The sequence below is a fragment of the Corythoichthys intestinalis genome, chromosome 12, assembly GCF_030265065.1.
Source record: "Corythoichthys intestinalis isolate RoL2023-P3 chromosome 12, ASM3026506v1, whole genome shotgun sequence".
Taxonomy (NCBI): Eukaryota; Metazoa; Chordata; class Actinopteri; order Syngnathiformes; family Syngnathidae; genus Corythoichthys; species Corythoichthys intestinalis.
The window spans coordinates 21243569-21265706 of record NC_080406.1 but is presented as its reverse complement, the minus strand read 5'-3'; the positions used below and the strand labels follow the sequence as shown (position 1 = coordinate 21265706).

Genomic DNA, 22138 nt, shown 5'->3' with positions numbered 1-22138 from the left:
TTGTGGAATGATGTTAGATGTAAATCGAAACATTAAAAACATGAAAAGGTACCTAGGTAGTCGTATGGCTAAAAGCAAATAATTTACAGCCCTGTAAAATGTTTATACCTGCCTGTATTAATACTTCAAACATGACAAGGTGAACTTGTGAATAGCAACTAAGCAGGGGTTCACTGTAATGAAATGGCTTTAGTCTATTGAGACAACAAAGGTGGGTGTTCAGTTTTTAAATAGAAAGGTTTCCCTGGTAAGAGCTTGTAGAAAGCTTTGATCCCTTGTCATGTCTAATTGAATGCCAGTTACGATAATGGGAGAGTAATGATATTGCGCTAATGGCTCTTCTTTTATCTCCTCTTCTGCCCGTCAGATGTGGAAGCGTCTGCCGGCAGACCAATCCTCCGAGAGCAGGAGTGCGCGTGCGAGGGCGCCGCCTGCCAGCCCCACCGGCGCTGCGCCGGCCAACATTGCTTTTCCTCCCTCAAGGTGACGGACGGCACCGCCGTCCAGCAGAAGGGCTGCCTGAGGGACGACGACGTGGGCCGAGCCACCTGCGCCACGCCGCCCTCGCCGGCCCACGTTGTCAAGTGCTGCCAGGGCCATCTGTGTAACATGAACGTCACTGTGCAAGCTCCGGGGAAAGGTGCCTTTGTACACGGCGCAGATGATATACAACACCACAAAAAGCTGTGTCAAACACTATGGCAGAAGGAGGATACAGTCGAGTATAAACGTAGTTAAGCTGTTAAAAGAGATTTTTACTATTTAAATTCTCCACAGACTTTCTTTTAAATACTTATTTTCAGACCCCTAAAGCAGGTAATTTAGTTTTACTACTGTCTATTTAGAGACTTTGGTTACCAGCCAATCGCAGGGCATATAGTGACAAACTATTTAGTAACCCTTCAAACTTAATTCGCCCACGCACCAGGCATTGAAATATTTGTAGCATTCATTGACTGGTAGCGTTTTTCCCCAACATTTGGTTCATTAAAATTCATTTATTTCTAAAATGATGAAGTATGATAAAAATTGAGAATAATTGTGATTAGATTTTTGCAATCTTTTGGGAGTGGAAAAAAAAGTTTCACTGGTTTTACTCAACTAACAATAAAACAACTGTAACATATAATTGACCATATTACAAATCTGTAAATGTATTAAAAATATTTTGAGAAAATTGTTTAGCTTTACACCCCCGGTCGTAAATTTTGAGACTGACCATAATAATGATGCACCAAAATGAAAATTCTTGGCATAAACCGAATATGAAAAAAAGCGAGGCCAAAAGCCGGAACCAATTATTATTCATAATATATGTTGTATTTTGAAATATTTATATATGTATATATATATATATATATATATATATATATATATATATATATATATATATATATATATATATATATATATATAAAGAAAACGCAAGCCAATTAGTTTTAAGAATATTTTTTGCCGAATTATGTATGTAAATTCTCGATTCATAGTTGGAATAATATTTATTTGATAATTTTTATTTGCATGACATTTCAACATTGCACAACATAAACATGCTCCTATTTACCTCAGTGTAACATGCGTTGACAGACTTCAGACTTTCTATTGTTGTCACTCTGGGTTCTCAACTTAGGGGCAGTTTACAAGGCGACTCTGTGACGCAAAGACACAATGACTGCGTAGCGGAATGGCCTGGAGTGCATATGGTGTCGGCGAAAACGGAAGGCGAAGACGAAAAATTCTAAATCCTGCCTCCAAAGTGGACGAATTCGATTGCGGGGGATTGAGGGGGGCTTGCTCTGTGTGCATATCAAAAGCTCTCGCGGCACGAGACCACGCCGATAATGTCAGCACTCATATACAGTGCCTTGCAAAAGTATTCGGCCCCCTTGAACCTTGCAACCTTTCGCCACATTTCAGGCTTCAAACATAAAGATATAAAATTTTAATTTTTTGTCAAGAATCAACAACAAGTGGGAAACAATCGTAAAGTGGAACAAAATTTATTGGATAATTTAAACTTTTTTAACAAATAAAAAACTGAAAAGTGGGGCGTGCAATATTATTCGGCCGGCCCCCTTGCGTTAATACTTTGTAGCGCCACCTTTTGCTCCAATTACAGCTGCAAGTCGCTTGGGGTATGTTTCTATCAGTTTTGCACATCGAGAGACTGACATTCTTGCACATTCTTCCTTGCAAAACAGCTCGAGCTCAGTGAGGTTGGATGGAGAGTGTTTGTGAACAGCAGTCTTCAGCTCTTTCCACAGATTCTCGATTGGATTCAGGTCTGGACTTTGACTTGGCCATTCTAACACCTGGATACGTTTATTTTTGAACCATTCCATTGTAGATTTGGCTTTATGTTTTGGATCATTGTCCTGTTGGAAGATAAATCTCCGTCCCAGTCTCAGGTCTTGTGTAGATACCAACAGGTTTTCTTCCAGAATGTTCCTGTATTTGGCTGCATCCATCTTCCCGTCAATTTTAACCATCTTCCCTGTCCCTGCTGAAGAAAAGCAGGCCCAAACCATGATGCTGCCACCACCATGTTTGACAGTGGGGATGGTGTGTTCAGGGTGATGAGCTGTGTTGCTTTTACGCCAAACATATCGTTTTGCATTGTGGCCAAAAAATTCAATTTTGGTTTCATCTGACCAGAGCACCTTCTTCCACATGTTTGGTGTGTCTCCCAGGTGGCTTGTGGCAAACTTTAAACGAGACTTTTTATGGATATCTTTGAGAAATGGCTTTCTTCTTGCCACTCTTCCATAAAGGCCAGATTTGTGCAGCGTACGACTGATTGTTGTCCTATGGACAGACTTTAAAGCTTGGGAAATCTTTTTCTATCCAAATCTGGCTTTAAACTTCTCCACAACAGTATCTCGGACCTGCCTGGTGTGTTCCTTGGTTTTCATAATGCTCTCTGCACTTTAAACAGAACCCTGAGACTATCACAGAGCAGGTGCATTTATACGGAGGCTTGATTACACACAGGTGGATTCTATTTATCATCATCGGTCATTTAGGACAACATTGGATCATTCAGAGATCCTCACTGAACTTCTGGAGTGAGTTTGCTGCACTGAAAGTAAAGGGGCCGAATAATATTGCACGCCCCACTTTTCAGTTTTTTATTTGTTAAAAAAGTTTAAATTATCCAAAACATGTTGTTCCACTTCACGATTGTGTCCCACTTGTTGTTGATTCTTGACAAAAAAATTAAATTTCATATATTTATGTTTGAAGCCTGAAATGTGGTGAAAGGTTGCAAGATTCAAGGGAGCCGAATACTTTTGCAAGGCACTGTACGTCACATTGGGCGTAGCCAGCGGTGCGACTAAACATTAAAAACAGCAAATATGGTGAAATGTCGGCTTTAATTTACTGTTTTAATAATATTTTTAAATTAAATATGTTGAATGTTTTCATTTTTGTGCCTTTTTGAACAAAAGAAAAAATGCCTTTGCTTCGAGTTGGCGTGCATATTTTTTTCTGGGCTGAGGAGCTTGATGGGGTCAAAGTGCATCATTCGCTGTTGCCTTGTAAATCTGCACTTCCCCCTAGGGCCTTGGCATGAATACTACATCGTTTTCATGCGGAATTGCGACATTGTTCGAGTGGAGACGCCCCATGTGAATTCAAATTTGAAATTTTTCGTATTCTCGGAGAGTCACCATGTAAACGGCCCCTTAGTTGCTTGGAAGATGACGAGTGAGTGTTGTAATTAGAGATGCATTGGGGGTGCTAATCTCTTTGTAGTGAATGTCGTGGAGAGGTCGTCATCTCTGCAGTACTATAAGCAGCCAAAACTCCCTTGTGAGAGCATGTAATACATGCTGTTCTACTGTAAATGTGAATAGCTGTGGCAAGCCAACGCCCTCATTTACCGAGCATGTTGCCACTCGTAGCAAGAAAAGCGCAGGCTAACGAGTTATTTTCTTGTTCCAAGGTAACTTCTGTTTTCAGTATTTTGTCGTTGAAAAAAAGCATTTCGGAACATAATGTTTAATCACATTTAGCCGAGGGTTTTTAGTTAAGAGCGATTCCAATTTTAAAAATATAATAAAAAAATATATATATGCAGTATACATATATATATATATATATATATATATATATATTTTTTTTTTTTTAATTAACAATTTTTCACAAATTTAATATTGATTATTCATTTTTTTTAACTTGAATGGTAAAAGAAAAATGAAGTTTTGTTGAATGCCTATTTTAACTTTTACCCATATTTGGCCTTGTAACCATAGCAGTTATTGACCACAAAGTTTAACCATGCTGTGAGTCTTTATTGACCCTTAATTGAATATTGCTGAAATATGAGCAAAAGCCAGAATACCCAGATAAAGCCCAACGGCACAGAATGCCAACTCCTCACATGCTGGAGTCAAGATAGGTAGCCTGGACTTCAAAACTTAAGCAGGCATCCCAACTACTATTATACCTTTCCAACCTCTGCTACAATAACAACGACATTGTTGAATTAATACTTCTCTGTGTGTGTCAAAATCGAGAGTTCCATTTTGTGTACAACTCCTTTAACTGTATCTCATTAGATACTGCAGGTGTTGTATCTAACCCTGTTCCCCTCATGAATCTTTTACAGAGGAAGTGAAGCCCCTTGTCAAAGAGAAGCATGAGTGCGTGTGTGAGGGCAGCTCGTGCGCTACGGGGAATCGCTGCATGGGAAGCCAGTGTTTCTCTTCCTTGACCGTCAACGGCGGCTCTCTGATGTACCAGAAAGGTTGCTTTAATGTCTACGAGCAGAGTACGATGACCTGCAAGACTCCACCTTCCAGAGACCAGATTGTGGAATGCTGCTTCGGGCACTTGTGTAACCTGAACAGCACCGTGCAGCTTCCCGTCAAAGGTGCAGTACTACGTTTGCCCCCGCCTGTGCATATGTTGTCTCTGTTTTGTGTTCTGCTCTGCTGTATACTATTAAAATCCCCATTAAAAACACTTCCTAAAGTGCAACATAGCAAAGGCTAACTGGAGTGTGACTACTTTAGTGTGACAATTCTGTCACATCCACCTCTGTGAGGTCAAATTAATGTCACCCCTTTGGAACAGAAACGACAGAGGCTCTGAGTAAGTTGTCGGGGGGAGGCTTGACTATTACTTAGTCATGGTGCACTCCCCGCTGTCCTGTCTGCTGGCTGACATTATCTTGATTTTCGAAGCCACCTAGGGAGTGTGAGCGAGACAGACAGCTAAATTCAGGTCTACGGCGTCCTGCTGTTTTACTCCCACAGAGCATTAGGTTAACTTGATGTCTCACTCATGCAACCAAAATGTGTGTGAAGAAGACCTGCAATCAATTTTCTTTTTTCATAGAATTGACATAATATAATTAGTTATTGACTCTTTTTAGAAAAAGTGATTCTTTTATTATTGTAATATTTGGGAGGTTGTACGTTGCAGTTTTATGTGGTGTTGGGTAAGGAGGGAAATTTACACTAATTTCCCTGCCGACTAGTCTCAGATTTTATTTGCGACTGGTCTATAAGCAAGAAAACTCCCAATTTAATACACATATTAAATAAAAAGTTTGAAGGAAACCTCGGCCTTAGACTTGTAGGCTCTAATAAGCCACAATTCTCTTTTACTAAAATATGTTATCAGAAACATATGAATTGATTTAAAATCTATAATATTTAGTACATGTTTTGACCTACGGAAGGCGTCATGTTTTAAGCGCGCAATGGCCACTCGGGGTAATGACGTAGATTGTCACTGTCACTCGACGAATACTACTACTGGGTTACGGCAATTGCTTCTACGCGGAGAGACATCCAACGCATGCGCTCATTAGTACTTACGGAGAGTACTTACTATTGTGTTTTTATGAAGTCTTTTATTACCTTTTCATTGCCTCAAAATACTATTTGCATGTGTTTCCCTCTCATACTTTTAACCATTGTGATTTCTTGTGGTAGCTTTAAAGCAGATTGTTGATCTGTTGACCACATTAGTCACGGAGCATATTTAAACCACCCTTATTTTATATTACTCCGGTTAAGTATTTTCTTAAGGCATCTTTAGTTTTCGCCGGTGTAGCACATTTTGGCAGAACACTGGGTTTTTTTCCCCTACTCTTGTCTTATCCCGTCTTTCCTGCTCATTTTACTTTTGCTGCTCATCTTGTGAAATATCGACAATGCTGTCATGCTCATTAATGTCCCTCTCGGGTTCTAATTGAAAGGTTTGAACAGATGACATGTTTATGCCGCTAGAGTCAAACTCTGGAAGTCCTGCAGCATAACCCAGTGACGTCGCCGCCCTGCCACGTCGACAACAAGTGCGGCCTACTAGTTAAACTAATTTTACAAACTAATTATATAAAAATGAAAATATCAAGAGGGGTTTCAATATCAAATTATTTTAACTCATAATAACGTCTTTCTATTTGTGGATCCCTTAAAAATACAAAGTGTTTGTGTATTTACAAGTTATTTCAGCTCAAACATTCAGGACAAGTTGTTTATTTAAATTCTATTGATGTAACAAAAACTGACTGACTTGGCTTTGGCGGCTCGGCTCTGTCTGTGCGTGAAGGGCGAGGGACGGGTTTTATATCCCGGACATGACGTCATTTTTGGTTGGCATTGGCAACAAAATAAACCACACATTTCCAAAGATGGAGGATGGGCTGTCTCTTCTTTGGTTCTAAGATTCAGTAGCAAAATAATTTCTTTGTTTGGAGTAGAGATGTCATATCGGATTGGATCGGACGCCGATATGGGCAAAAAAATGCGCATCGGTATCGGATCGGAACACGGGAAAAATTCCGATCCAGTTTTTTTTTTTTAAAGTCCGGTCCGTTTTCCAGCGCACCGATTTACATAATCCATTCCAGTTTTTGCTTCAGTTTCCCTAAAATCCGGTCCGCATTTTACGGCACACCTTCAACACACTACATTTACATTACAGTCTCCCAATTTACCGATAAAAATGTCAGCTGTGTGGGATCATTTCACCTTAAAGGACAACAAAGATGAAGAGGCAGAGAGCAACATATGCCACAATAAAGTCAAGCGTAGTGGTAAATCTGTAATAAGTTTTAATACAACCAACCTAATCAAGCATTTAGCGAAATACCACCACAAACAATATGAGGAGTATGTTAAGAAAACCGAAGACAAAAAGAAAGGTCCTACGCAACTAACACTGGCAAAAACTTTTGCTAAGCGTGACAAACTGGCACTCGACAGTCCCAAAGCCCAGGGAATAACAAGAGTCATTGCCGAAGAATTCATTCTGGATGACGAGCCATTATCTCACGTGAGTAAAGACGCATCATCCAACACGCGATTCGGCCGTGGAAGATTCGAGAACGATTCACAAACATCCAAATTCCGATTATTGAAATATGTCAAGTAAAGCGGAACTAATACACAGCACGGTCTTCGGGACGCAATGAGAAACTGACCGCACATAACTTGTCTTAGACCCGGGTAATGCCAATGCTCAACTCACAGCTTTAGCTCAACTCATGCCACTGGATAAAAAACACAAGAATACCTGACTGCTGCTGACAGCCGCTACAAACTACGTCAACGTCATTTCACTGGAGATAATAGATATCATATATACAGTATATAGAACCAGATGCTACACGACAGACTCGACTGCGTTAGCAACATTGAAGTATTGAAAACCAGATGCGTTAGTAAACAGCCGCCATCTTAAAGCAGAAGACTTCCCTAGTAGGCTGTTGTGAACCTTCCAAGCGAACCTAATTAACTTTTTATCTAAAATACTCCTAAATCGGCAAAATCTTGACTTGAATCTATCTTCAAAAGAGGTTTAAAACTTTCACATGTCGAAAGTAGACAGAAGGGAAATTATGGAATAACGGGAGCACTTTAACAGTTGATTCGCAAAATTAAATGAATTGAATGTAGTTTAAAGCTCCTGATACAGAATGGGGACTTGAGTATTTTATTTACTGTTTTAAAATGTTAACTTGATACTGAAATAGTCGTTTATTTAAACCTGAGAGGCTATTTATACAATTTTTGTAACTAATGCACGAAAAATTAAAAGCATCTAATAGCTTGGGGGATTTGTGGGATTTTCCACTTAGGTTGTTGGTGTGTTTTGCTTTTTTAAGACAGTTTACAATATTATTTGCCCGTTTTACTGACTGACTATGTCATTTCAGTTTATTATTTATTGTCACTGAATAAACAGGTCAGTTTCTTGTTACCAACCGTTGTGTGTTCTTCAAGCTCACCTAATTCAGCTGGCTCGTTGTTATCAAGAGTACTAAAATCTTTTTCAACATGAGTCTGACAACTAAGTAAGGAGGCTAAATAACTTTAAAGTGCATGTGACACGAAAAAGCATGTTTATTTCATAATACACGCGGTATTTTATGCTCCTGAATGATATGGACCGCTTGGATGTGTGTGGAAGCGATCGCTATATTTATTTAGTTTTTTAAATCCCGCGCCATGAAAATGAGTGACTTCCGGTTTCGGTCTGGCATTGAGGAGGAGGGCGCTGTGACGTGTACGGTAGAAGATGTCCTCTTCACTATACAGCGTACTGTTGTGTATGAGGACGAAGGATTCAGCTGATTTTGCGGATTAATACATTTATTTTTCGCATCACGCCAGCCAAACGCCTGCAGAAAAATCATTCTTTATGAGGGAGAGGCGTATGCGCCTTTTTGGAGTTTCAAAAGGTTCCCATTCACCGTGGATATTTACTGTGGGACCATTGGACTTACGAGGAAGTGAGTAAACATCTTGTTTTGTATTATGTCAAATACGAATACAGCGATTACAAAGTAAGCACAATAAACTTTAAATAAAGGACTACTTACGTTTGATCATTGATAGGCATGTAAAAAGCTCTCCTCATGCACATTAGCTGAACGTTAGCTGCACAACAACTGCAGCCACCCTCCTCCGGGGAACGAACTGTAAATTGCTCTCCGCCGGGCGGTTTGCCGATCCGCGAAGACAATGGACAACCCAGTCGTCATGTCAATGAATCCAGGCTAGTTAGGGCCCGAGCACTAAGCGTGCGAAGGCCCTATTGTTTTGCAAAGGATTATTATTTTTTTAATTATTAGGGCCCGAGCACTAGGCGTGCGAAGGCCCTATTGTTTTGCAAAGGATTATTATTACGGCCCGAGCACTAAGCGTGCGAAGGCCCTATTGTTTTGCAAAGGATTTTTTTTTTTTTTTTTTCATAGCAAATGAAAACGGCCAATTTGGAGGCCTGAACATGCACGAAAAGTCACCAAAATTTGCACATACGTGCGGAAAATTGTAAATTCCGATAATTTTGCAGCGTTGCAAAAAAATGTAACAAAATGGCTCAGTGGCGCCCCCTTGAAATTTTAAAATTGGCCTATAACATTAAGGTGTGTTAGCGTAGAGCGATGAAATTTGGGGAGTCTATACCTTGTCCAAAACCGCTCCAAAAAAGCATTTACACCCATATTCCAAACCCAACAGGAAATCGGTTATTTTGGATCGAATATGAAATTTTTATCGATTTACAGGGTGCACATTTGAGACCTTTTCGCCGAGGGAGTTTGTTGGATCATCTTCAAAATTGGTGAGACTGTTCAGGAGACATATGAGATCTTAAGTTTTTAAAATGGTGCGTTTTCATTAACGGGTCTGACCTGGGCGCGGTGCCAAAGTGAGCCATTTTTTCGGCAAAATGACAAATTCAGTAAATGACTAATAGTTCCTTGACACAACGTTCAATCTTTTTCATATCTGGCATGTACTGTATGTGCGGTATCCCACCCTTAACACGAGTGCATTGAAATATTACCCATTAGGCCTAGCGCCCCCTAGTGAGAACAGGAAATGCTTTTTTTTACGAGACAGGTTCCTCCTCCAAGGGAAAAAAATCTGTTGACCTCAAACCTGCATCAGGGGAGCCTTAAGACCTGTCTTCAGGTGCCTGATGAAAAATATTGAGGTTTCGTTGAAGCGGAGGGGTCCAAACAGGAAAGTGAAAATGACCGTCAACAATTTGTCTCGCAAAAAACTTTGAACAGTCATAACTCGGCAGATATACAACATATCTGCGCCAAACTTCCCGTGCTTGTTGAGAGTCATACCCTGAAGGGTCTTGTGAGGATCATTTGCATCAACTCTACAGTGCCAACTAGTGGCGACAGAAAGGAGTTTTAAAACAGGCCTTTCCCATTGGGTTTTTTCAACGTAGAGCAATGAAATTTGGGGAGTCCATACCTTATGCAAAACTGTTCCAAAAAGTCTCTTGCACCCATTTTCCAAATTCAACAGAAAATCGGGTATTTTGGATCGAATGTGAAATTTTTATCCATTTGTAGTATAGTTTACATTTGGAGGCCTGAACATGCACGAAAACTCACCAAATTTTGCACATACATGCGGATTTGCATGGATTTCGATAATCTTGTGACGTTACAAAAAAATGTAACAAAATTGCTCAGTGGCGCCCCCTTGAATTTTTCAAAAAGGCGTTTCCTATTAGGTTTTTTTAAAGTAGAGCAATGAAATTTGGGGAGTCGATACCTTGTGCAAAACTGCTCCAAAAAGTCTCTTGAACCCATATTCCAAACCCAACAGGAAATCGGGTATTTTGGATCGAACGTGAAATTTTTATCAATTAACAGGGTGCACATTTGAGACCTTGTCACAGAGGGAGTTTGTTGGATCATCTTCAAAATTGGTGAGACTATTCAGGAGACATAGGAGATCTAAAATTTTCAAAATGGTGTGTTTTCATTCATGGGTCTGACCTGGGCGTGGTGCCAAAGTCGGCCATTTTTTCGGCAAAATGACAAATTTAGTAAAAGACTAATAGCTCCTTGACACAACGTTAAATCATTTTCATATCTGGCATGTATGTGTGGGATCCCACCCTGAACACGAGTGCATTGAAACGTTACCCATTAGGCCGAGCGCCCCCTATTGGGAACAGGAAATGCCTTTTTTTACTAAACAGGCTCCTCCTCCAAGGAAAAAAAATATATTCACCTGAAAATTGCATCAGGGGAGCCATAAGACATGTGTTCAGGTGCCTGATGAGAAATACTGAGGTTTGGTTGAAGCAGAAGAGTCCAACAGGAGAAGTGAAAATGACTGAAGCCATTTCGTCTCACCACAAGTTTTGAACAGTCATAACTTGTAACTACAACATATCTGCGCCAAACATCTCGTGCTTGTTGAGTCATACTCTGAAGGGTCCTGTAGGGGTCATTTGCATCAACCCTACAGCGCCAATTAGTGGCAATAGAAAGTCACTCATTTTTCTAATATATGTCCAGTTCTTTTCAGGTTGGTCATTATAGTTTCAAGACCTTTTGAAATACTTATTTTATGGCCCATGTCCACATGTCTGTCTCTGTCTGTTGCCGTGACGACCCTTTATTTGCTCCTTTTTTGTAGTACTCTCTCCAATAGGGTTTTTTATCTCTTAGGTGTGTGAATGTAAAGAGGCGACTTTCGAGCATGTTAGGTTCTAATGAGATGATTAGAGAGGAGGATCTGCCACCACCCTGACCTGCACACTGTCCGAGTTGCGTGACAACCGAGTTGCGCTAGATTGCGAGGGCCCGTTCAGTCCTGCTTGCAGGCCTAGTTATGTGTGATTTTCCGCTTCGAAGACTTTGAAACATCACTCGGTTCGGGTTAGCATGTCGGCTAGCTGTCACGCATTTATTTAGCAATTGGGGAAAATACTTGGATAAAAAGAATATCCTGTAAAAATATTGAAGTAAAGAGACAGAAACAATGACATTTTGCAGCTCTCTTCGTCGCGTTTTCCTCGTTGTGAATAGTTCCCCCTCGACGGGCTGACTGGTCCTTCTCAAGCCATTTATATAGCTATTGGGGAAAAATACTTGGATAAAAAGAATATCCTGTAAAAGTATTGGAGTAGAGAGACTGAAACAATGACATTTTGCGGCTCTTTGTCGCATTTTCCTCGTTCTGAATAATTCCCCCTCAATGGGCTGAATAGTAAAACCGATGAGCCCAGTCTACCGCTGTCGTCATCCACCTGTTGGGGACACTAAAGCCCTATAATGGTAGGCGTGGCTAACCGGCAGATTAAAAGACTAATTTCTCGTCATCTGCGCTTTGCTAAATTGTTGTATATAGTCGAATCGTCTCAAAATATGATTCTAATTCACATTATAATGCCATTTAAGACTTTTTTTCTCATGTTGTATGCTCTTTAAACTTTAACACATGCTCAGATAGGTCGGTATAGGTATCGGCCAGTATCGGTATCGGATCGGAAGTGCAAAACAATATCTGCATCGGATCAGAAGTGCAAAAACCTGGATCGGGACATCCCTAGTTTGGAGTTGAACTTTGAACTTTTCAGTTTGCCATGTTGATAATTGATAATAAAAGTTTGTTCACATCTTTTCGTTTGACTGCAAAGAAAGAGAAAATGAAGATCGGCCTGCCATGATATTTTCATCGTCAGCCTTCACGCTGTGACCGGGGAATTAATCGGCTGCTTTCATGCATGCCGCGTCCCGGTGAAATCCCGGACGTTATACTAGGGCACAACCTGGTCAATGTCCGTGCCATCTCCGTGTCAGTTGTCCCAGGAAATTGCTTACAGACATAAAGGGTACCGGTTTAAATTCCTGGATTTAACCGGAGTTCATATTATGTCTGAATGGGGCTCAAGAGGCATCATTCTGTGTTTAACTGACTAAGAAAATACGATACATTTAATTATAAGTAGGCAGTTAAACGATTACACGACTCGTTGCGCACATCCCTAGTGTTGGGTTTTCCCCAGCAACAGTCATCATAGTCATAAGTGCATGTGTCTTTTGGAGAAAAGGGTTGATTATGTGCAGTGGGAGAAAGGGATCTTTGTTTCAGTTGAAGTTAGAGCCGAGTGGCCTTTCTCCTTAAAATGTTTGGAAATTTTGAAGGGTGATCAGTTCACTTCACTTACGTTGGTCTAAGGCTACGTTCACACGGCAGGTCAATTCCAATTCCTCTGCCCATATTCGACACGTATCTGATTTTTTTCATTCAGTACGATCAGTCCAACAATTCGTATATGGATAAGAATCTATCTGACACCTCTGCAATATGAACAGCTTGAATACATTTTCACCAAGTGAAGTACATCACCCACTGCTCATCGACAAAAGATGTGAACAAGCAGTGGTTGTAGAAGTTGGAGAAAATACCTTTCCCTTGTTGATGCACGCAAAGATATCAGGGGGAAAAAATGTTGGCCCTTTTATTATAAAATCCTCAAAAGCATGATGGCTAAGACCTCTCAAAGGAACCGTATATACTCCTGTAAACACTGGGATACGTAATGATGAATTTGGCATCAGGCTATACATTGTGATTGCGCCGCTGAGTTTGTGCGATGATTTCTAAAAGGATATACGCCCTTATTCAAATGCCAATTTTGTGATAGAAAAGACATTTTCCACCATTTCTGTCAAATGTAGAACCAACTAACTTTAACTAAATAACACAAAGAATAGGGTTCAAAGTGATGCAACCCATCTGATACCAAAGATTTTATGTTCAAACTCGTGTCAAATGAGTAAATCAGTACACAACTAACACAATTTAAAGTACCTATACTTAACCCCAAATAAAGTTAAGCTGTCCAAGGAGAATGTTTTGTGACAAACAAGCAGCCTAAAGATTTTGTGTTAATGCTAATTATGAACTTGTAATAATTAGAGGTGTGCAAAATTTCTGATTCTTAGATTATTCGCGATTCGGCCGTGGAAGATTCGAGAACGATTCACAAACATCAAAATTCCGATTATTGAAATATGGCAAGTAAAGCGGAAGTACAACACACTCAGCGCGCCGCGCGGTCTTCGGGACAATGAGGAACAGAGCGAGAGTAGCTAAACATCATGCTTCTCATTAACCGGCCCCTCAGGTAATGCCAATGCTCAACTCACGGCTCTAGCTCAACTCATGCCACGAGATAAAAAAAAACACAACAACATACCTGACTGCTGCCGAAAAGCTGCTACAAAGTACATCCACATAATGTTACGGTAGATATCATTTATGTTGGACTAGATGCAATATAGATTCGGTAGCGTTAGCAGCACATCTACAAAAAGCTAGATGCTGGCGCAGTAAACGGCCGCCATCTTAAAGCAGTACACTTCCCTGCATGGCTGTTGTAGCGAACCTTCCAAGCAAACCTAATTAACTTTTTATCTAAAATACTCCTAAATCGGTAAAATATTGACTTGAATCTATCTTTAAAATAGTTTTAAAACTTTCACATGTCGAAAGTAGACAAAAGGGAAATTATGGAATGACGGGAGTAATTTTAACAACTTTAACGGTTGATTCACAACATTAAAATAATTAAATGTAGTTTAAAGCTGCTGATATAGAATGGGGACAAGAGTTTTTTTATTTACTGTTATTTTTGTATATTTTTTTACTGCTATATGTTAACTTGATACTGAAATAGTAGTTTGGTTTAGCCTGAGAGTATTTTTGAACAATTTTGGAACTAATGTACAAAACATTTAAAAAAAAAAAAAAAAGGAGTGGGGTGCATCAATAATCGTTTTATAATCGAATCGGAGCCTCTGAATCGTAATCGTAATCGAATCGTTAGGTGCCCAAAGATTCCCAGCTCTAGTAGTAATTATTTCCCATGTCATCATTCAAGTCCCCACACCCCTCCTTCCGCTGAAACTAGTCTTTGACAGTTGGAAATAACAGTTTCACAGCATAGCCCTCTGGCTTGCACTAGAAAGCATAAGACGTAAGAAATGCCTGCTTGAGGCTAACACTTAACCTGTTCTTGTCTCATCTCCTCCTCGCAGCCGACGAGCTGTCAAACTACAGCGTGACCATGCTGGCTGTCGTCATCGTGGCGCCCATACTCATCCTGGTCGTCCTCTCGGCCATCGCCATTCTGGTGTTCAGACGCATCCACCACAATCAGATGGAAAGACTGACCTCTCGAGATGCCGAATACGGAACCATTGACGGTCTCATTGCATCCAATGTGGGGGAAAGCACACTTGCGGTGAGTCCCAAAGAATGGCACATTTGCAATCTTAATAATTATATTGCCTCGGAATGGGATTTCTGTTTCACAACAAAAATTAGTTTTATTGGCATCACTTTGGCTAGGTTTATACCGCAGGTCTTAATGCACAAATCCGATTTTATTGTGTTTGTCTGACTCGAGTGAGGCGTTAACTTGACGGTCTGAACAGCACAAGTCTCATAGAAGTGGACCTTTTCAAATCCCATCTAAGTCACTTTCGTATGGGGTTTTAAATTTGATTTTGGCCACATTTTTCAAAATGTGGCGGCTGTCTGAACTCTCAAGACTCCCAAATTTGTATTCATGCAGCAATTACCTCAGCAAATAGAGAGGCAGGGAGGACGGCAGCGATGGAGCTGCGCGTTATCATTAGCGCCTACCTTGAATTGTGCTTTTTGGCAGGAGACGGGCTTAACAACCGTTAGTGCTGCAAGATTAATCAATTGAGTAATTAGATTACAAAAAAGCTTCAAATCAAATTTTGCTGGATCGAGTATTTATTTAATCAGAGTGGAGTTATAATGGTTTGTTTTGAAAGTGTTTGCATTTTGTTTTATTGATTTGGGTGGATACACTGCCCACTATCGGCAACAGTCAATATGACATATTTAACATGTCTGAATCCACCTGCTCCCTGTTAAGACCAACATAAGCTAATGTTTTTTTAATGCATTTGTAACTAAGTTTATATGTATATTTAGCTGTTTTTGTTGGAATATGCGTTTGAATGATATGTTGAGAGTATTGTAAAAAAAAAAAAAAAAAAAGTTAGCATTTCTCAGCATTCAAGCTAGCAGTTAGTTAGCGGCTAGTGAGCCAATTGTTCTTTTGTTGTACTTAGATCCTCATTTATTTATTTATTTATTTTTTAATACCGTTTGAGGCTAAGCTTAGGTACAGTGGGGCAAATAAGTATTTAGTCAACCACTAATTGTGCAAGTTCTCCCACTTGAAAATATTTGATAGGCCTCTAATTGTCAACATGGGTAAACCTCAACCGTTAGGGACAGAATGTGGAAAAAAAAACAGAAAATCACATTGTTTGATTTTTAAATAATTTATTTGCAAATCATGGTGGAAAATAAGTATTTGGTCAATACCAAAAGTTCATCTCAATACTTTGTTATGTACCCTTTGTCGGCAATAACGGAGGCCAAACGTTTTCTGTAACTCTTCACAAGCTTTTCACACACTGTTGCTGGTATTTTGACCCATTCCTCCATGCAGGTCTCCTCTAGAGCAGTGATGTTTTGGGGCTGTCGTTGGGCAACACGCACTTTCAACTCCCTCCACAGATTTTTTATGGGGTTGAGATCTGGAGACTGGCTAGGCCACTCCAGGACCTTGAAATGCTTCTATCGAAGCCACTCCTTTGTTGCCCTGGCTGTGTGTTTGGGATCATTGTCATGCTGAAAGACCCAGCTACGTCTCATCTTCAATGCCCTTGCTGATGGATGGAGATTTTCACTCAAAATCTCTCGATACATGGCCCCATTCATTCTTTCCTTTACACAGATCAGTCGTCCTGGTCCTTTTGCAGAAAAACAGCCCCAAAGCATGATGTTTCCACCCCCATGCTTCACAGTGGGTATGGTGTTCTTCGGATGCAGTTCAGTATTCTTTCTCCTCCAAAAACGAGAACCTGTGTTTCTACCAAAAAGTTCTAATTTGGTTTCATGTGACCATAACACATTCTCCTAGTCCTCTTCTGGATCATCCAAATGCTCTCTAGTGAACCGCAGACGGGCCTGGACGTGTACTGGTTTCAGCAGGGGGACACGTCTGGCAGTGCAGGATTTGAGTCCCTGGCGGCGCATTGTGTTACTGATCGTAGCCTTTGTTACTTTGGTCCCAGCTCTCTGTAGGTCATTCACTAGGTCCCCCCGTGTGGTTCTGGGATTTTTGCTCATCGTTCTTGTTATCATTTTGACTCCACGGGGTGAGATCTTGCATGGAGCCCCAGCTCAAGGGAGATTATCAGTGGTCTTGTATGTCTTCCATTTTCTAATAATTGCTCCCACAGTTGATTTCTTTACACCAAGCGTTTTACCTATTGCAGATTCAGTCTTCCCAGCCTGGTGCAGGTCTACAATTTTGTCTCTGGTGTTCTTGGACAGTTCTTTGGTCTTGGCCATCGTGGAGTTTGGAGTGTTGCCACGTTTACATGGAGCCAAATATTCCAATTACAATCGGAATATTTGTTCAAACCGAATAAATGTGTTCCATATAAACACCTCATTCGGAATGAACAGGCCCAAACCGAATGGAATTTCATTCCGATTCACAGGGGTGGAATATTCCTTTTCCCAAACCGATTAGAAGTAAAATTATATCATGTAAACAGGGAAGCGGAATGGTGTCTGGTTGCGTTCTTTCTGCGCATGCTCTGTACTGACGTGGTGACGTCACTCGGTGATGCAAGTAACGTCACTTGCAACATGGCTTCCAAGCACACGCACAGCGCACCCACACAACTTTTTAAATGAACGGTGTATCATTCTGAAGTTTTGTTTCCACTCGAAAAGTTAAAACAGCAGCTTATCTGACAATCGATCTCCATGTTTTGCAACGTGACGCTTTGTTTTGATTAATCTGCGCATGTCAGACAGCAGTTGTCAAACGTCCTTTCGGAATAAAGGCAGTCACATGTAAACGCTGGATCGGAATAGATGAAATGACATGTAAACAGCTGATGTGAAATTTCCATTCGGAATGATTTGAATCGGTATGAATAAAAGTCAGCATGTAAACGTGGCTTGTGACTGAGGTTGGGGACAGGTGTGTTTTATACCGATAATGAGTTAAAACAGGTGCCATTAATACAGGTAACGAGTGAAGCCTTGTTAGACCTCGTTAGAAGAAGTTAGACCTCTTTGACAGCCAGAAATCTTGCTTGTTTGTAGGTGACCAAATACTTATTTTCCACTCTAATTTGGAAATAAATTGTTTAGAAATCAAACAATGTGATTTTCTGTTTTCCCTTTAAAAGTGCAATCTTAGCAAGTCTTTGTTTTACATTTCCTCAGATTTATTCTGCAATGCATTAAATGTTCCTAATCCGATTACGCAATTATTCGAACTAACTAGTTGATAGATTAATCGACTACTAAAATAATCAATAGCTGCACTTAGAGCAGGGCGGTAAACCGAAAATTTACCGTCACCGAAATTCTTAACGATGACCGACGTAATTTTGACCATGTCGGTAAATTCGGTAAATTAATAAAACAAGAAAATATAGTCTTTTCATCCCGCTTTGATTCTGTGTTGTTCGTCTATGTTCATTCCCCTTTAAGAAAGCAGTGAATGTGCTTACGTAGGGAGTTACGTGATCATCAGGAAGCCAATCAAACAAAAGCCCGGTAAGCTAACGCTAGCAGCTAACGCTACAAGCAAAACGTGATGGAGTGTGGCTTAAGGGAGGTTCACCAAACTTTCAACCGACATTTAGTAGACTCTTGGTGGCATCCAGACGGGCTTTCACCCGCTGTCCTCCTTTGTTCTCACGATTTCCGGAGATGGTGCTTTCAGTGCTTTCTACTGGTAGCCAGGCTAACGCTAGCTAGCGGCTAACGCTGCAAATGAACGTTATGGAGTCGGATAGCGGCTCTAACCTTGTCGAAACGGCTGAACTTAATGAGTGGATTGGGCACGGACTGCATCTAGCAATTACTATGTGGCGTTATTTTGTATCTGTCTGTGTGTGATTCCTCTGATAGCTTTTGTGATGGTAAAGCATTCAGCATAAAGTACAATCCAACGGCAAAACTTATAATGACCGAGAAATGGCCCCAGCTATTTTTATTGTGCGTGCATTTATTAAAAAATGCACTGGGGGGAAAAAAACCCTTAAACCATAAAGTAAACACTTGTATTTAATAATTATGTCACAGCAGCCATTAACAATAAGTTGTCTTTTTGAAGTGTACTGTTCAAGCTGCAAGTCATTTGTGTTACAATGACATGTTTGCACAGGCATATTGATTTTGACAATGTACATTGTTCAAGTCATACACGCTGTTATAAATTTTCATACTTGAATTCTTATTGCTTACAATACATTTTTATAAACTTAATGTTTAGACTGCATGTACAATTGTTAAATACAGTATATCAAATTGAATGCTGGTAAATAAATCAACAAGAAATAGTTAATCTGTATTTCATGCATTGATTCAGATTTTCAAATTATATAACAGTCTGCTTGGGCGAATTTATCGTCATTTATCGTTATCGAGATAAATCTGCTCAATTTATCGTGATACATGTTTAAGGCCATATCGCCCATCCCTAGCTGCACTTGAACCCTAAAAAAGGGTTAATCCTGAGAACGCTCGCCTTTATACGTTTGAAATGCACGCTGTTCTTTCTGTGCGCCTAAAGTAATATTTCAATATTGCTTACATGGCTGAGAGTCAGGGCAAACTGACCATATGTGTGTCAGTCATGCATGCGTTCTATCAGTCGTTCATTTTCCATGCCGCTTATCCTCACAAGGGTTGCGGAGGTGCTGGAGCCTATCCCAGCTAACTATGAGCAGTAGGCAGGGTACACCCTGAATTGGTTGCCAGCCAGTCACAGGGCACAATGAGACAAACAACCATTCACGCATTTGGAGTGTTCAATCAGCCTACCACGCATGTTTTTTGGGATGTGGGAGGAAACCGGAGTCCCCGGAGAGAACCCACGCAGGCACGGGGAGAACATGCAAACTCCACACAGGAAGGCCGAAACCCAGAATTGAACCGTTCCATCAATGCATATATACTTTTAATATAAGAGTAAACAGGGATTATTTGTGTCTTGTATATAGGGATGGGAATCGAAATCCGATTCCAATTCGGAACCGGTTCCTAGTGTTTCGAGGCCTCGACATCACAATGAAAAAGCCTTAACGATCCCTTTAACGAGTCCTGAAGACACAATATTGCGTCGTGACTGTTTTGTTGTCCAAACGCATCAAACTAGCATGGCGCCAAGAACCACCCGCTCCAAAGTTTGGCTACACTTCATCAGGAAAGAGGGTGAAAATGAAAGGTTACGATGGTTTAGCACGAAGCACGAGCATTGCAGCTGTAAACATAACAATGACAGCACATAGGTTCAAACGCTCGAAAGTGTGTCTTCACTTCACGAGGAAAAATTACAACAAAACGACTTGCAATCATTGCAAGGTTGAGATAACTGCATCGGGAGGGAAGGTGGAGATAACTGCATCGGGAGGGAATAGACTGCACTGTCCTCACCAAGACAGCTATACAGCTAGCTAAACTCCGAAATGAGGATACAGAAGACGTTGGTATAATTTGCTGACTTTATTCAACCATCACTAGAAGAGTGAAACTAAAAATAGAAATGAAACAAATCAATTTCGTCCCCAATAACAAACAGGTTTGCATCAACGTAAATCAGCGATGATTAGCTGCTAATTCAGTAATAACAACACAGTTAGCATTCGTTCGCTAGCATTAGCACATCGTTCAAACCACTACACAACTGGATTTAAGTGTCCGATCGCGAGTGGAAACACACAACAACAACACAAAAGATGATACATACAGGCGTTGCCTCTGTAGATATTTTACAAGCATTAACAAAGAACGTAGGGTCGTAGCAGTGCTTCCCTCTCTCACTAACTCGCTCACTCCCTTGGATGCGGCATTTCTTCTTCTTCGCGTGTAAGCGCGCTCTTCTTCACGTGAGCGCGTTCTTCTTCGAGTGAGGACGCGCAAGGGCGCCGCCACTTGAGCGTGAAAGCACCATAAAAACTAAAAGGCATGCATTTCAATATACTGGTTATGGTGTTATGCTTATGGTGTTATACTTATATAGCGCTTTTCCACCTTTCAAGGCGCTCAAAGCGCTTTACACTATCTCGCCATCCACCTACTGGTATTAATACACTTTAACAGGGTTCCCCAGACTACGGCCCGCGGGCCGAATACGGCCCGCCCCGACATTTGGTCCGGCCCCCTGAACAATACCAGAGAGCATTTTGATTTTTTTTTTTTTTTTTTTTTCCTCAATAGTGTTTATTTATTTTCTGGCCTTTTTCTGTGAAGAACTCAGAGAGGGTTATTTGGTTATCATCTATTTGATTAATAGTGTTATTATTATTAATTATTAATATATTATATTATTATTTTTATTTTATTTACTTTTGTTCGGTGGAATATCCAGAAAGGGTTATTTGATTGTGGCATTCTAAAAAAACAACAATTTTTTACATTTAGGCACTCCTGCAATCATCACACTTTTTCTGTTACAAACTGACCCCGGCCCCTCATCAGAGAAGGGAAAAGTTATGCAGCCCTCACTGGAAAAAGTTTGGGGACCCCTGCAAGTTTAACACATATTGCTAACGGCAGACGAACGACCTATATGCTTATACCAAGATTTTTTATTTCTATTAGAAAAATGTTTCAGTAAAATGTTAAACATTCTTGTGCATTTGCCACTTATTGCCACAGTTAATATTGAGGCTTTGGGCCTCTATTGACCTTGTTGTGAGTTTGTAAGGTTGTGACTTCTGATTAAACAAACTCGATGCCAATCAAAACGTTTGTTCTTCTTTTTCCCCAAATTAGAATCGATAAAGAATCGAATCATTAAGCAATATCGATAATGGAATCGGAATCGTAAAAATCCTATCGATTCCCATCCCTACTTGTATATGTGTCCTATTTTTGGAAATCAAAATATATTATTCAATAACGTAGAGCCAGCATGTGTAGGCATTTGTTTTGATGAATCTGCGCATGCGGAACAGTTTACTTAGCACGTGTTGGATGTGAGTTAGTGCATATATGTAATATTTGAAGGGGCTCAATGGAAAAAGGTTGTCTGAACAGGAATGCCAAAAATCAGAAATGTGCATGAAGACCTGCGGTCTGAACCAAGCCTCTGATATCCCCAAAATGTCATGTTTAATTTAAAATAATATAATTTGAATGCATGCTAGGTAGACTATTGGGTATGTCTGCTTCACAGGTTTGGGATACTCTGGCTTTCCTTTACTTTCCAAAAAAATCCATGTTTGTTTCATTGAAGAACCTAAATTGAACTAGTATGCCAACGTAATGTG

General features: G+C 40.3%; 1 protein-coding gene across 4 annotated transcripts in view; it reads left to right on the top strand.

Moving 5' to 3' along the window:
• The window catches only part of LOC130926735 (activin receptor type-1-like), an 87250-nt gene that overhangs the window by 39609 nt on the left and 25503 nt on the right, over positions 1–22138 (top strand). For all 4 annotated transcript variants that reach the window (XR_009066277.1, XM_057851861.1, XM_057851860.1 and 1 more), the window contains 3 exons: positions 368–640; positions 4613–4876; positions 14825–15030. Coding sequence is in view for 3 of the 4 variants with exons in the window: in XM_057851861.1 (XP_057707844.1) it covers positions 368–640; positions 4613–4876; positions 14825–15030 (743 nt within the window). In the remaining variant the exon portion in view is untranslated. The remainder of the gene's footprint in view (positions 1–367; positions 641–4612; positions 4877–14824; positions 15031–22138) is intronic.